We start from the raw sequence: 13,517 nt of genomic DNA, 5'->3' as shown, positions 1-13,517 counted from the left end.
AGTTGCGCAAACAGACTCTGTAAACAAAAACTCTTCACCAGCAAACTCCCACCGTGCTAGCAATATTAAGTGGCAGGAACATGAACACCCTGCAGAGAAGCAGAGGCAAACAGTTCATTGATATTTCTCTTTCCTCTTATCAGTACAGTTGATCCTGCTTTACAACCGACGTAAAGATAGGTTACACTGGTAATAAACCTCAATACATTAAATCTCCATACAGACTGGTTGCTGAAGGCTTAGTATCAGTCATAATTATTATCCATAAAATGTTATTGAATCAGATCTTAAAAGTTAATGCTGCTTTGTTCCAAGAGATAAAGGACAGTAGGCTGGCAAGGCAGAGAAGGAAACATTGGGCTTTTGATCAATCTTTGTGTGATTTAAAACCTTAACCGCAAAAGGGACTCAGCACTTCAAATATTACCCCAAATCCCACAGACTGGCCAGGCTGAGTCCTGTGGGAAGAGTGATTACTCAGAGGATGTTTTATCTTTGAACTTGATACCTGCACCCAGATGGAGGATGTTCTTGAACTCGGGACAGGTGAATGCTGCCCTTTCAAGACAGATTGTAATGTGCTCTCACTAGGTAAACTGCCCCAGTACCAAGGGCTCTCCTAAGCTGCAACTTCCCACCTTTCATTCCAGGCCTTGCTGCTCACAGCACCATCTTCAAAAATGGGCGTTTGCTTTCGCGGCCCTCACATTAATACAAGATGCAAAGCTGGAGCCCTGACAGAAGGTATCAGACAAATGGCTAATGGAGCACATAAGCTGTCCTACAGCTAATAAAGACTGATATCCTTCCTGTCCACAGAAACAGAGGGATTTGGATAGGCTGGATTGATGGGCTAAGGCCAGTTGTGTGAGGTTCAACAAGGTGAAGTGCTGGGTCACAATACTTGGGTCACAACAACTCCACACAGCACTACAGTCTTGGGGAAGAGTGGCTGGAAAAGTGCCCAGAGGAAAAGGACCTGTCTGACAGCAGCTGAACATGAGCCAGCAGTGTGCCCAGGTGGCCAAGAAGGCCAATGGCATCCTGGCCTGTATCAGCAATAGTGTGGCCAGCACAACTGGGGAAGGGATCATCCCCCTGAACTAAGCACTGGTGAGGTTGCACCTTGAATGCTGTGTCCAGTTCTGGGTCCCTCACTACAGGAAAGACATTGAGGTGCTGGAGTGTGTCCAGAGAAGGGCAACGGAGCTGGGGAAGGATCTGGAGCAGAAGTCTTATGAGAAGCAGCTGAGGGAGCCAGGGGTGTTTGGCCTGGAGCAAAGGAGGCTCAGGGGGGACTTTATCGCTCTCTACCCGACAGGTGGTTGTAGCCAGGTGGGGTTCAGTCTCTTCTCCCAGGTAAAAGGAGAGGACAAGAGGAAATGGTCTCAAGTTGTACCAAGGAAGTTTAGATATGATATTAGTAAAATTTTTTTCACCAAAAGGATTATCAAGCATTGGAACAGGCTACCCAGGGAAGTGGTGGAGTCACCATCCCTTAAAGTGTTCAAACGAACATGTAGGGACATGGTTTAGTGGTGGACTTGGCAGTCCACCACTTTGAACTGATGATCTTAGAGGTCTTTTCCAACCTACACAATTCTATGATTTTATTCAGCTTTCTGCACTCACAATATCAACCCAGCTCTCCCTTCCATTTTCATAGTACAATATTGCAATAATTTGAAGCCATTAGTCATCTCTACAAAGAGCCAAGAAGAAGACAGGGACAACATAAGGTGGGAAGGAGCAAAGTGGACCAGCGTGTCCACCAAAACCCTCTCCACCAAAAACCATAATGCTTTCCAGACAGAAAGAAACCTTGGCTCCTATTTGAAATGAGTCTCATCTCCTCCCTTCCTTGGTTACTTAGCAAATACTAATTATGACATGGGCTGTCCTGTAAAGTGAGGAAAGACTTTTAAAGTTCACCACAGGGTCTAGTTTTCAAAAGAAAGAAACAGGTTCTGACTTATGTGCCAACTCTCAGCCAGCTCTGACTAGATTCACTCTCTGCCTCTGCGATGCATCTGTTTTGCAAAGCAACCATTAAATTTGGAAGCTTTATGGAATGCAACATTTTTCAAATCTAAAAAGTATGCCAAAGACATCATGCAGAAGGGTAATAAGAAATACTTGCAGGGAGACCTATTCTAAATTGTCTACACATAGATAAGGCACAGAATTCCTCTCCTTAAAGATTTTATTAACCTTTTGCTGATGGAAGGAGATTACTGATTGAGAGCTGGATGAGGTCAGGGCAGCAATTATATTTTGAATCCTTTTCAAACAAGGCTCTTGTACAACGTAAGAAAAAAGTTAACAAAATGAATTGTTACTTAAAACACGTCTTTTAGAAGAATAATTAACCCATAATAACTATTCCAGCCTACTCTCTAGCCTTGAAAAGTAATCCTTTCTCATTAGTTTCAAGTTTAATTAGCATCAATAATGAAATGTCCCTCAGAAATAACCACTGCATCACACTCTCTAATGCTGACCTACACTGCCCTAGAAAGGGAAAGGCCACAGGGTGATGTCTGAAGATGAGGCTCGGCAGATCACAGATGCTCCCAAAACTAAGAAGTAAACAATATTGCAAAAACTGTGGAATGTGACAAAACCAGGATTATTTAAAGACAAGTGTCACAAACAAAGTGTGGAGCAGAGAAGACTTGGAGGCAGTTTTGCCAATAACGGCTGCAGCATTTCCAGCAAGTTATCAAGCCTCTCAACTCTAATTTCTTGTTCTTTCTTGGCCTTTTGGCTGAAGTGCAGAGAGAGAGAGACATCACTATGGAGTATATTCTATATGAGAAAATTCTATTCAGCACTTGCAGTCTAACATAATCAAATAATGCTTTTTCCATCCCTGGCTTCTATGATCTCTCTGTAAAATAGATATAATAATGCCTAGCATTGTCACCAGGATGATAAGGCTTAAAGTACTTTGAGAATCCAACATGAAAGAGGCTATAAAAAGCCCAGACGCTGTGATGCATCTGAGATGGCCCATTACTTAATGGGCCAGTAGAAACAGCAGGCGAATGCCAATGCACAAGTTGTGATTAGAGATTTGCTGCAACTTGCAGAGCTCTGAAAGATCACCACAGATTTCTAATAGGTGAAGTCACAGATATTTAGCTGCATTTCACCAGCACTACAGCATCTGCATTCAGAGGAACCATGCAAGCTGTTAAAACTGAGCTGGAAGGAAAACTTTTTAAAAAGAGTACTACATATGGAGAAACACCCTCTCCAATATGTCTGCTCAGACCAGTATTACCTCTTCCTCGCAGACATCAAGAAATACACAGCACAAGAATCCCCACAGGGCCACCTCACACTGCACTCCCACCTTCCCCACCGCCCCTGCTTTTTCCCCCTTGCACTCACCAGCAGGTGCTCTCTGCTCTTCGCCTTACAGAGAGCCTTCTGCTCCCTCTCTGCCCAGCCTGCAACTTGAAGATAGAGTCATGGTTTTCTTTCATCATACTGGGAATAAGTAGGTGTTCTTGCAGAGTTTGTAGTGTAGCCACAGTTGGCAGTAAGAAGTTGCATGTTAGGGGTTGTTCAGCTGTCAGTCACAGAGAGGTGCAGTTTGCCCAGAGGCTGGGGGACCAACCAGCAACAGAGAATGTATCATGTGCCCATGTCCCCCATTTTGAAGAGAGTTGTGGCCTCCCTCTTGAAAAACGTCAGTGACTTTCAGAGCCACCTAACAAGCACATTAATGGGGGATATATAGTAGGCGTGTCAGAAAGCTTGTAACCCCGGAGTATCCCAGCCAATGGAGAAATGGGGAGGGACCAGGGATACGGGCAAAGGGGATGAAAGAGGCTGTGACTTCCATTGAGTTGGGAGATCTCACTGAGGTTTGTTCTGTGACCTCTCTCTTTTATTTGAATAAAAGTGTATTTTTTTTAGATAGCTGCTCTGTCTCCTGGCTATCCAGTACCTGGATTTTCTGAATAATCACAAGGTTTTATAAGATATGAAACCAGTAAGGAAATGGGGAGAAGCTTGCAGAAAGAAACTGCACCACTTTCTTTCTGCAATACATTACTACAAGGGAAATCCCTGTCTGAAATGGCTTCAGCATGCATCTTTTTTTGAGCAGGAAAAGTAGCTCTTCTGCCTTGATGTAAACACTGGACTACCACTGAAAGACTCTTGATATTCACAAACTGAAGAGTTGCTAGGGACAAGTTGTAAAGGGCTGCCCCACACTTCTAGAACCATCTAGTTACAAGGTTCGTGCCTAATATCTCCACTTTGCCATGTGTAATCCAGGAAGAAACAAGCAGGCCACTGAAGTTTTTAAATGATCTCAAATTCCCCATTCTGTGCAAATTTCTGATACTTCAAGCAGGAAAGCATAAAGGATAAACCTTCCTCCGCTGCCTACGTGTTTTCCATTCCCAGGACAGGCAGTGCTCAGTTAGCTCGGCAGCACCCACCAGCCAGCACCTGCAGCTCCTCACTGCAAATGGAGATGGTTCCCATCTGCAGCTGCCAAAAAGCACCATGGGCAGCTGGTCATGGGCAAAGGGGTCACAGCCATCCCACCTTCCCGTTTCATGGGACTACAAAGTAACCCTGGTCAAAGCCGCACAAAGTATTCAAATTACAAATCTAAATTTGACAATTTGACTTCAAGATGTGTGCCGTTTTAAATAGTCAAAGGCAGGGCTCATAATTTTTCAAAATAAACCAGAAACTGAGTCTCTTGTAGCATCATACAAAACTGTAAGTTTGCTATCACTGGAAGTGAAGGAAATAGCAGTCTTGTGATTATTAACTGCAGAGATGGGAATAAATCAGTATGGTAGGCTGTTTTAGCTTTTCCCTTAGAAATCTCAGAGTTCAGACTGCATCTGGTTCTTAGAAAGCAAAAGCACTAGTAATCCATAAAAAAAGCACCTTCTACCAACAGAGTTCAAAAGCAGTTAAAACTACCCTTGCTTTGCAAAGGAAAGTATCTGCCACAAAGGGAAGTATTTAGTTTCACAGGACATGTCAATGGCAGAGCTGTGTATACACAACTCCTCTTCCGAGTCCCCCGTTCCTCCTGTGATTCTCTTCTCCTCCCTGCTCACTCTGTGCCAGAGTCACTGACGACAGACTCAATACTGCAAGATAATTAAGCTGGAAGTCAAAGCAGAACTCCAGTCTTGCAGCAACCTTCTGAAGTCCTTTGGGAAAAGAAATGCTTGTTTTTAGAAACTTGTCTGAAGTCAGTTTGGAGCCAGCCACCAGCTCTTTCTATCGGATACATTCAGAACACTTCAACCATGTTATACATCCTACTTGACCAGCAAGTGAAGGTGATTCTGCCTCACTACAACTGACATAGTTTATAGCTTCTTAAAGTAGAGATATCTAAGTCCTATCTGTGCTGTTACAGGGAATTTCTGAGCAGCCATGCTAAGCAGGATAGTGACAACCATGACGCTACTCGGCCGCCTCAGTCATAAATCAAAATACTCATGTAAATTGGACTTTAGTCTCAAAATGTGTTTCTTGCCTAAATATTTAAACACATAAATAACCTCCAGCCATTCCAGCTTGTCATTTTAAGCTTTCTGACATTTATTGTTCGCAAGAAAAGAAAGGTCAGACTTATCAAATCTGCATTTATGCTTCCATGACATTTTTCTCCAACCAAATCTTTCTGAATTAGAGAAGCAAGACAAATGTGGCACATTTCATAACGGACCTTTGTCAGCTCAGCACTGCAGTCTCAGCAGCCCTGTTGAGCTCAGAAGGGCTTCTGAGGAAATAGAATCTGTGTCTCAGTGGGTAAAAAGAGATTTGGAAAGCAAGCAACCTGAATCTCTGCTTGATGTTAGGCAAATCACTTGTGCCAAAAAAGTAGATTGCCTAGTTTGAGTACTCTAGTTCTGGGTAGTCCAAGTGGATGCTTTGGTGTGAGAATCAGTTGCAAATGTCCAGGTACAGTGTGGAATTTGCTGTCATTTGGGAAGCAACTTGGACTCAAAACACCATCGCTTCAAATGAATTAGCACTGATGTACTGAAAAGGTGATACCTTCTTTACTAAGATGAGGCTCATTTAGTTGGAAATTTTGTGAGTAAGTGCTAAATACTGCCAATCTCCCCTCACCTTTTCTCCTCTTTTTGGCTAATTCACAAACATTGTCACAAACACAGATTTTATTTCCTATCATGTAGTGTTCACATGAAATGTGCAGTGAACCAAATGACCAGATTACTTCAGGATCTAATTCAATCAGACCCTACAACACTGCCTTTGCTTTTGAAGAGTGTCTGCTTTTGTATAATAAAGCACTTAAGTGTCCCAGTGCACTTCTTTGCTGTAGGTATTTATTCCCTGTTTTTAAGGATGTGGAAATAAAGCACAGCAAGTTTAGAGAAAACATATTTTTAAAAGGTGCCATAAATGTTCATTCAAACATGATAAACTGTTACTTGTGTCCCTTTTGGTGTTTGTTTATGGCTATTTTGCTGAACACACTTATGAATAAGAACATTCATAAGAACAATGAGCCTAAAAGCAAACAAAATTTGCAGAAAACAGACCTAGAAATCATAAACACATTGTGCATAATCCCGACACCCATCTAGGATCAGCAACACTGCCTAATTCTGGGAAAACAAAATACATGTGATCACAGCACGCTTTCCGTGAACCACTCAAAGATTGAGCATAATTTCTAACATTATCTGCCAAATAACTAGCAAAAAATTAACAAAGTCTGGTGGCTTTATTGTGAAAGTCTGGTGGCTTTGCAAGCCAAATTTTTGTGATCAGCACAGAAACAGTGTTCAAGACACCATGAGTCAAGAGAGTCATAGGCTACGAGTTTTCCTGAGTTTTCTTAGTGCTGATGGAATAGTGAAGTGACTTGGACAGGAACAGGTAGGACAGCAGTAGGATCAAGCATCATGCTGCCCATGAAGTCAGGCAAGCTCATCACTAGGCAGTTGGCTTCCTCTACAAGAGGCATTTAGAGTTCAAGAATAGGCACTGTGGGCTGACTAAATCCACACTTCTGGAGAGCACCAGTGATTGGAGGTCTAGACAGAGGTGCTACAGACCTAATAGAGCAGGAAGGACAAGGAAAGGTGCTCCTAAGCACACTCATGATTCACTGTAGTTTAGCAACTGGTAATCAGCATGCAGCACACTGGCACCCATGACAATCCAAGGGTAGAAAAGGAAAGCCTTGATTTGCACTAGTCCATGTCTAGAGTAAACTCAGGGGCAACTCGTGCTCTCCTGAAGCTTTGGAGCGGCAACGCTGGCCTGTTGACTGAGGAAAAGAACAAAACCCCAGCAGAAAAGAGCAAAGCCACTTGCACTACAACTGAAACCTTTTAGAAGCCCTATGACAACGCCTCAGCCTTATCCACCAAGTTTTGCCTCTGCTTTATCAGAAGAGCAAGATCAGATCTCAGATGTGGCATACAGTTGAGGATGAGAAGAAAACAGAGAGCAAATGCAAAGCAACTGATGTCTTTTACCAGTTTTCTGCTCAGTATGGCACAACTCCAAACACTGTCCTTTGAAGGCAGAAAAACAAAACCGAAAAATAATAAAAGAAAAATATAACTAAGGGGCCTTGATTAAACGCTGCTGGTACCTCTAAAATATGCAGAAATAATTCTGTGGACTTTACCACGGTTGGATTTCAGCTTGGAGCTCTGATTTTCATTTACAAAATGTCTACTTTCAAAACATTTTTATCTAGTCTGAAGTTCTTTCTAATCTTTAGGCAAAGGGTTCCTTCTGCAAATGAGTTGAGGTGCGTAGTAGCAGTACCCTACAGATGTAAAGCCTAATTGCCTCAGCATTATAATAGCATTGGTACATAGTGAATGCAGAGTTTCATGGAGAATACATGTGGCAAGTTAATAAAATTTTAGATGAAGGCCACAGTGCAGGAGTAATATTTCGCCTAGCCAGAGGATGAAAAGTTATGCATTGCTATTTAAAAAATATAATTGGAATGTTAAATCTATTTCATGAATGAAAGTACATTGACCTTTAGAGGGAGGAATGACTCATTTTCATCCCTGTATGCCCCTTCTTAACATATGCTTCCCACCTTTGCATATGTAAGTAGCAATTAGTTCTCATGGGAAGTTATTTTATGGCCATTTCAGCTTATTAAACTTCCTAGGTAAACTCACAAGAAACCCAAGAAACCTATTTAGCAACATCTGTGGATCAGGTGCCCTAAGTGAGTTAACTGGTTACCTGTGGCATTAACATGAAAAAAAATCCAAACACCAACGCAGGATTTGGGTGGAAGGGCTCTGGATCACTGTGGAGCCCACGAGAGTGCAGAGCACTCGCTTTGGACTAACCTAAACCCAAGCCTACCCACACTGTATTATCTGCGGGATGGATTTGCCAACAAGGCCCCCACAAGACTTCTGCACAAGACATGTATCCTATCTGATTGTGTAATTTTAGCCTGGCAGCAGAGGATTACTTGTGCAAGGGGTGGTCAGTGCTAATGCTCAGTCACTTCTTTAGTTGCCAGTACTCTGTACAGAAAAATGGTAGGATTTTTCTCCCAAGGAAGCTCAATAACCTGTCCAGAGTACCTGCTACAGAGACCCACTGTAGTTCAACACCATATAGCAAATCCTGTAATACCAGAACTAAATCTGGCCTGGAATCCCCTGACAGTAATGTTCACACTAGCTGCTTAATTCCTCATGGCAATGTACTGGTTTTGATTAAATTCTTTTGGGAACGGTTTCCTTGGAGGTAGGGTGGAATTTCCAGTCAAAATTAAGACAATGAGAACAGATCCAACAGCAACCTAGTAGTTGAGGTTCACCTAAACTATGAGAGATCTGCAACACTGCATACCTGTCCAAGCTCACCTCTCCCTTCCTCTGCATTTTTTGTTGTGTGTTTTTCCACAGAAATGAATGAATTTTTTTTTTTTTTTTGTCCCAGAGAAGCAGTGGGGGAAAGATAAGAAGACAATATTCATTGCAAAAGCCTTTTCAAGGGGGGAAGACTCTCTCGTACCAAATTTTGAGAAGACCAAGCTGACACAGAAATGGTAGATGGGCTGAGGATCACAGTTTCTCTAAATGGAAGCATCTTCTTGCAGGAGGATATGTTCCCACAAAGATGAATGTGAGAGAAATCTGGCATCAAGAGTATTTGCAGGAAAGCCCTACAGAAATTCCTGGGAACTTTATGGTTCGTCTGTAAAACAACAGCAGCCCATAAGTAGATCCTTTACTAGTTGTTCAGTAACAGACTGAGATAAAGTGCTTTATGCTTTGTGCAAACATGTTGCTAAAAAGGGAAAAGGTTCACTCCAGTTAAATTTATATTTAAGCCAGCATCTGAGAGTATAACAGTTAAAGGCAATAAAGCATTATTTACAGGACACTGTTGCCAACCCTAAGGTCAATGGGAATTCATCCCCTTGCAATTTTTTTCTTATCCTAAAATATAATTCATTCACCGCTCATGTGGAGGATAATTTGGCAAAAATAATTTAGCAAAGTAATTATACATTTTCCTGGGAAGTACTGCAATCATTGGCACCTCCAGCAGAGGAAACGGGGGAAAAAAAAAGCCAAGTATGCCAACATAAGTGAAGCAGCTTTACATTGTTGATGGAAGGATTGTGTTGTTTGAAATCCATTTCCAATTAGCTTAACCAACGAAGGAAAGGCTAGATTGCCTTAGGAAGGGCTTTAGTTAAGCCCTGTACACATTAGCTGCAATGGTGTCAATAATTGCTGGAATCTGCACTTAGGGGCTGGTGGATGCTGTTCATGCTGTTACCACTGTGTCAGCACATCCTGCTGTCAGCAGGGCTACACAGCACAAATTTAAGCCCAGCAGTGACACATGGTGTTCACACAGGCAGCACCTTAGCCAAGCAGTAAGAATGGATTTCTAATGTTGTTAAACAAACCCACGTTACAAAAGCAGCGCAAAGCCACGTAACAGTGTGTGACTACACTAAGGTGTTACTGCTGAAAAAGCAGAGTTGCAATTTTATAGCGACACAATTTAAGCACGTTAGCAACTTTGGTGTAGAATCCAGGAAGAGACCAGGATTTTTACAGATTATGAACAGCTGCCAGAAGTTATCACTTTGATATCGATAAATGAGGTCCATATTCCTTCCCTCTGCTCCTCCTTTCCCTGCATCCCCTGTGATTGATTTTGCATGACTGTATTGCAGTAAGAACAGCAGAGCTTTGTCTCCAACATGATTTTACAGGGGCATAGCTTCCTACTGATCTGGAAAAACATGCATTTCTTCTCAACAGACACAGTAAAAGCCTGTGAGTTTTACTAGCTTTGGTTAAAGCTCCATCTGCATTGTATTCACAAGATCAGAGCAACTGTTAGTTCACATGTATACCCTTCACTCAGGCTAAAAACACACCTTCATACTTTAAGACAAATGCATGTCCTCCAGCTCCCTCATTGCTATAAGTACCTGAGTCAAGATGGCATTCAAAACTAAGGTCGAAGAAGGAGATCTATAAATCAAAACAAGTGCTAATCACAATAAATTCCCCAAACAGAAAAAAAAGGAGACAGTAGGTTTTGGTGTCTTTAATTTTTAATTATTCTTTTTTTATGGCAATGGAGCAAGGTAAAACCTGCTAAAAGGTAGGGTGTGTTGGCCTCACCTAGCCACCTTGTGGTAGAGAGTAACACCTCTGTGTTATCCCTGCCAGATCCGACACAGGAAGAGCAAACCTGGGTACCTCACTTGAGCCACAGCTGTAGGACTGACTCACACCCAGCCTGCTCCGACAGACTTCTTTGATTTTTGTTTCAGGCAGCAAGGAACGAGATGGGTTCCATTCGTAGTTCTTCAGCTGGCTATCCCGTCTTTTCAGATGAGCATCAAAAATCAGTTGCTCCAACTCTGTCTTCAGAGCCCAGCACTGATTTCTCGTCTCTTGTGAATTTACTGAAGTATACTCCATCACCCATTAAGTAGGTGGCTACTCAGGGACACACCATTGACTTCTACACAGCTTCATAAAAACTACCTAACTTACCTCACTGTGACAAATTATTTAGCCCTGCAGTCCTCTAGGTATTATATTCTTTTAGTAGGAGAGGCTGGATCACAGCTTGTGTTAAAGGTACAACGTACGCACAGAATGGAAATTTCTCTTGATCACTGTCCCAAAGCAGAGCCCTGATTTGAGGTAAAGGAGCTGCCCTATACCCTGACTGCAATCACTGCCAACCAGAACCAAAATCCTAAACCAGGTTCTCTCTTCACAGAAGTACCAATGCTACATGAGCCTCCCCTGATGTACAACTTCTTGTCACACTGTAGCTGATACAGTGCAGTTCACTAAGGATTCTCTGTGGTTTTAAAAGAGATAGAAATTAACTCAGTTGCAGATACATAAAATTGAGAGGAAAACCTCTTTGCAGGTTTGTCTATCAGCCATCACCTTTTCTGTTTAAGAAAGAGGAATAATGTTAATACCAATAACACCAGTAGGCAATAATATTGATACCAGTAGCATTAATGTAAAAAACACGTTTATGCTGTTCCCTAGTCTGCCTGCACATAACCTTGAAAATACTTGAAGCACTTTGAGGAAGCATCCTTTATTAAGATTAAGTTTCAAAGAACCTGATCTTGATGTCCTTCGGCTAACAACACTTTAACCTTTGGGTCTTGTTTGCGGCTATCATACAAATTCTTGGCGTTTCAAAATGCCAACGTTTCAGCACTTTCAAAATAGTCCTCCTGGCCCCACCGAAGCCTCTCGGTACATTTCGCACGGGTAAAGCGCAGCCTTTAAGGACAAGCCGTTTGGGGAAGCCGCGGCTGCTCGGGGGAGCTGCGCTTCCCGCATCCTGCGGGGCTGTCAGTGACCGGGACGGTGCGGACCGGCTGGACGCGTGTCCCGGCGGACAGGACACACCGCACCGCCGGGACGTGGCGGGGGCTGGGCGGGGGGCGCTGCCCGGCATGCAACGCACGGCTCACCTGCCGTCGAGACGTGGAACAGGATGCGGGGCCGGGCGGCGCGGATGGCCGCCGACAGCCCGCGCTCGCTGCCCGGGAGGACGCCGCGGCGCTCGGGCATCAGCCGCACCCGCAGCCGCCCGTCGCCGGCGCGGAGCCACCAGGCGAAGAGCTCGGTGAGGTTGAACTCCAGGTGCGCCCCGCCGGAGCCCGGCGGCGGCTCTCCGGCGCAGCCGTCCCGCACGCTGCCCTCGCCCACCTCCAGCACCAGCTGCTTGGCGCGCCGCAGCCGCCGCCCGCCCGCCGCGGAGGGCCCGCCGGGGGGCCCGGGCGGTGCGTCCCGCGGCAGCGCCCCGCGGGCGGCGCGGAGCAGGGGCGCGCAGTCCAGGCGCAGGCGGCACCGCGCCGAGCCGCGCCCCGGCGGGCCCAGTACCAGTTCCCGCACGTAGGTGCGAAACAGCGAGGGCACGACGAAGTCCACCGCCAGGCTCCTCCTCTGCAGCCGCGACAGGCCGGGGCTCTCCCGCGGCCCCGCCGCCCCCGGGGCCAAGCTCAGGGCGAGGCAGGCGGCGGCCAGGAGGCGGGCGGGCAGCCTGCGCCCGGCCATGACCCGCGGAGGGTCGGCAGCGCCTCGTCCTGCGCCCGCGGAGCGCGATGCCGGTGCAGGTCCGCAGTAGAGGCCGGTTCGCCCGGGGAGCTCGGGGCTGCCGGGGAGGTTCGCCCGGGGAGCTCGGAGAGCCCGGAGCTGCCGCCGCCGCTGCGCGGGCTTTGCCGGCTCCAACTACCCGCCACAACGCAGGCATTACCCAGCGAGCGCTGACGTCACGCCCGAGCGCGCCCGCCAGCAGCCAATGGCGTGCCCGGCAGCCCTCGTTATGCAAATGTCCGGGGGCGGGGCGGGCGGAGCGTTCATTGAGAAAAAAATGGCCCGGCGGCTCCCGGGCGGCCCGGGAGCGGGCGGGGGATGCGCCGTCCCGGGGATGGGGAACAGCGGTCCCCGGGGACGGGGATGGGGCACGCACGGGCCCCTGACACGGGGCTAGGAGAGCGGCCCTTTGCGGCCCGCAGGGGCAGGCCCGGCGCTCCGGGAAAGGCAGGGCTGGAGCCGCACCTCCACATGGCCCAGAGGGGCTGGGGGCGGGCACCGGGCACCGAGCCCCGTGTGGTAAGGGGCTCTGGGATCCCGCGTCCCTCGCGTCTTCTCTCTGTGCAGGCAATGATGGACAGAGCTGTTCTCTTTTCTTCCTTTCCTTCCCTCTGTCTTCCCTTCCTTACCATCCTTCCCTTTCTTCCCTTCCTTTCCTTCCTGGCTTCCTTCCTTACCTGCCTAAAGGCTGACGTCCACAAAACAACCCTGAACGTCTTTCCTCTGTAGGGAAAAAAAAAAGAAAAAAGAAAAAGGTGAGAAGTAGGGAGGGGAAAGTCTAAAAATCTTAGAGCATAAGTCATTCTGAAAAACTGATCAAAATTCTTCCATTTCAGAATGAAAACAGCCTTAAGAAAGGTTCGTGCAACAATTTCCCCTTTTTTACCTTTA

At 45.8% G+C, this 13,517-nt stretch overlaps 1 protein-coding gene across 1 annotated transcript in view; it reads right to left on the bottom strand.

Moving 5' to 3' along the window:
* Positions 1–12,783, bottom strand: part of ALK (ALK receptor tyrosine kinase) — a 307,386-nt gene extending 294,603 nt beyond the window's left edge. The window contains 2 exon segments of the mRNA XM_027713024.2: positions 12,002–12,605; positions 12,607–12,783. Of these exon segments, the coding sequence (XP_027568825.2) occupies positions 12,002–12,605; positions 12,607–12,783 (781 nt within the window).
* Positions 12,784–13,517: the final 734 nt, after the last annotated feature.

This window comes from Pipra filicauda, unplaced genomic scaffold, assembly GCF_003945595.2.
Source record: "Pipra filicauda isolate LSUMZ 115617 unplaced genomic scaffold, ASM394559v2 scaffold143_size2779998_pilon, whole genome shotgun sequence".
In the NCBI taxonomy this organism is placed as follows: Eukaryota; Metazoa; Chordata; class Aves; order Passeriformes; family Pipridae; genus Pipra; species Pipra filicauda.
Note: the sequence above shows the minus strand (reverse complement) of the source record. Positions and strands in the feature narration are given on the sequence as shown.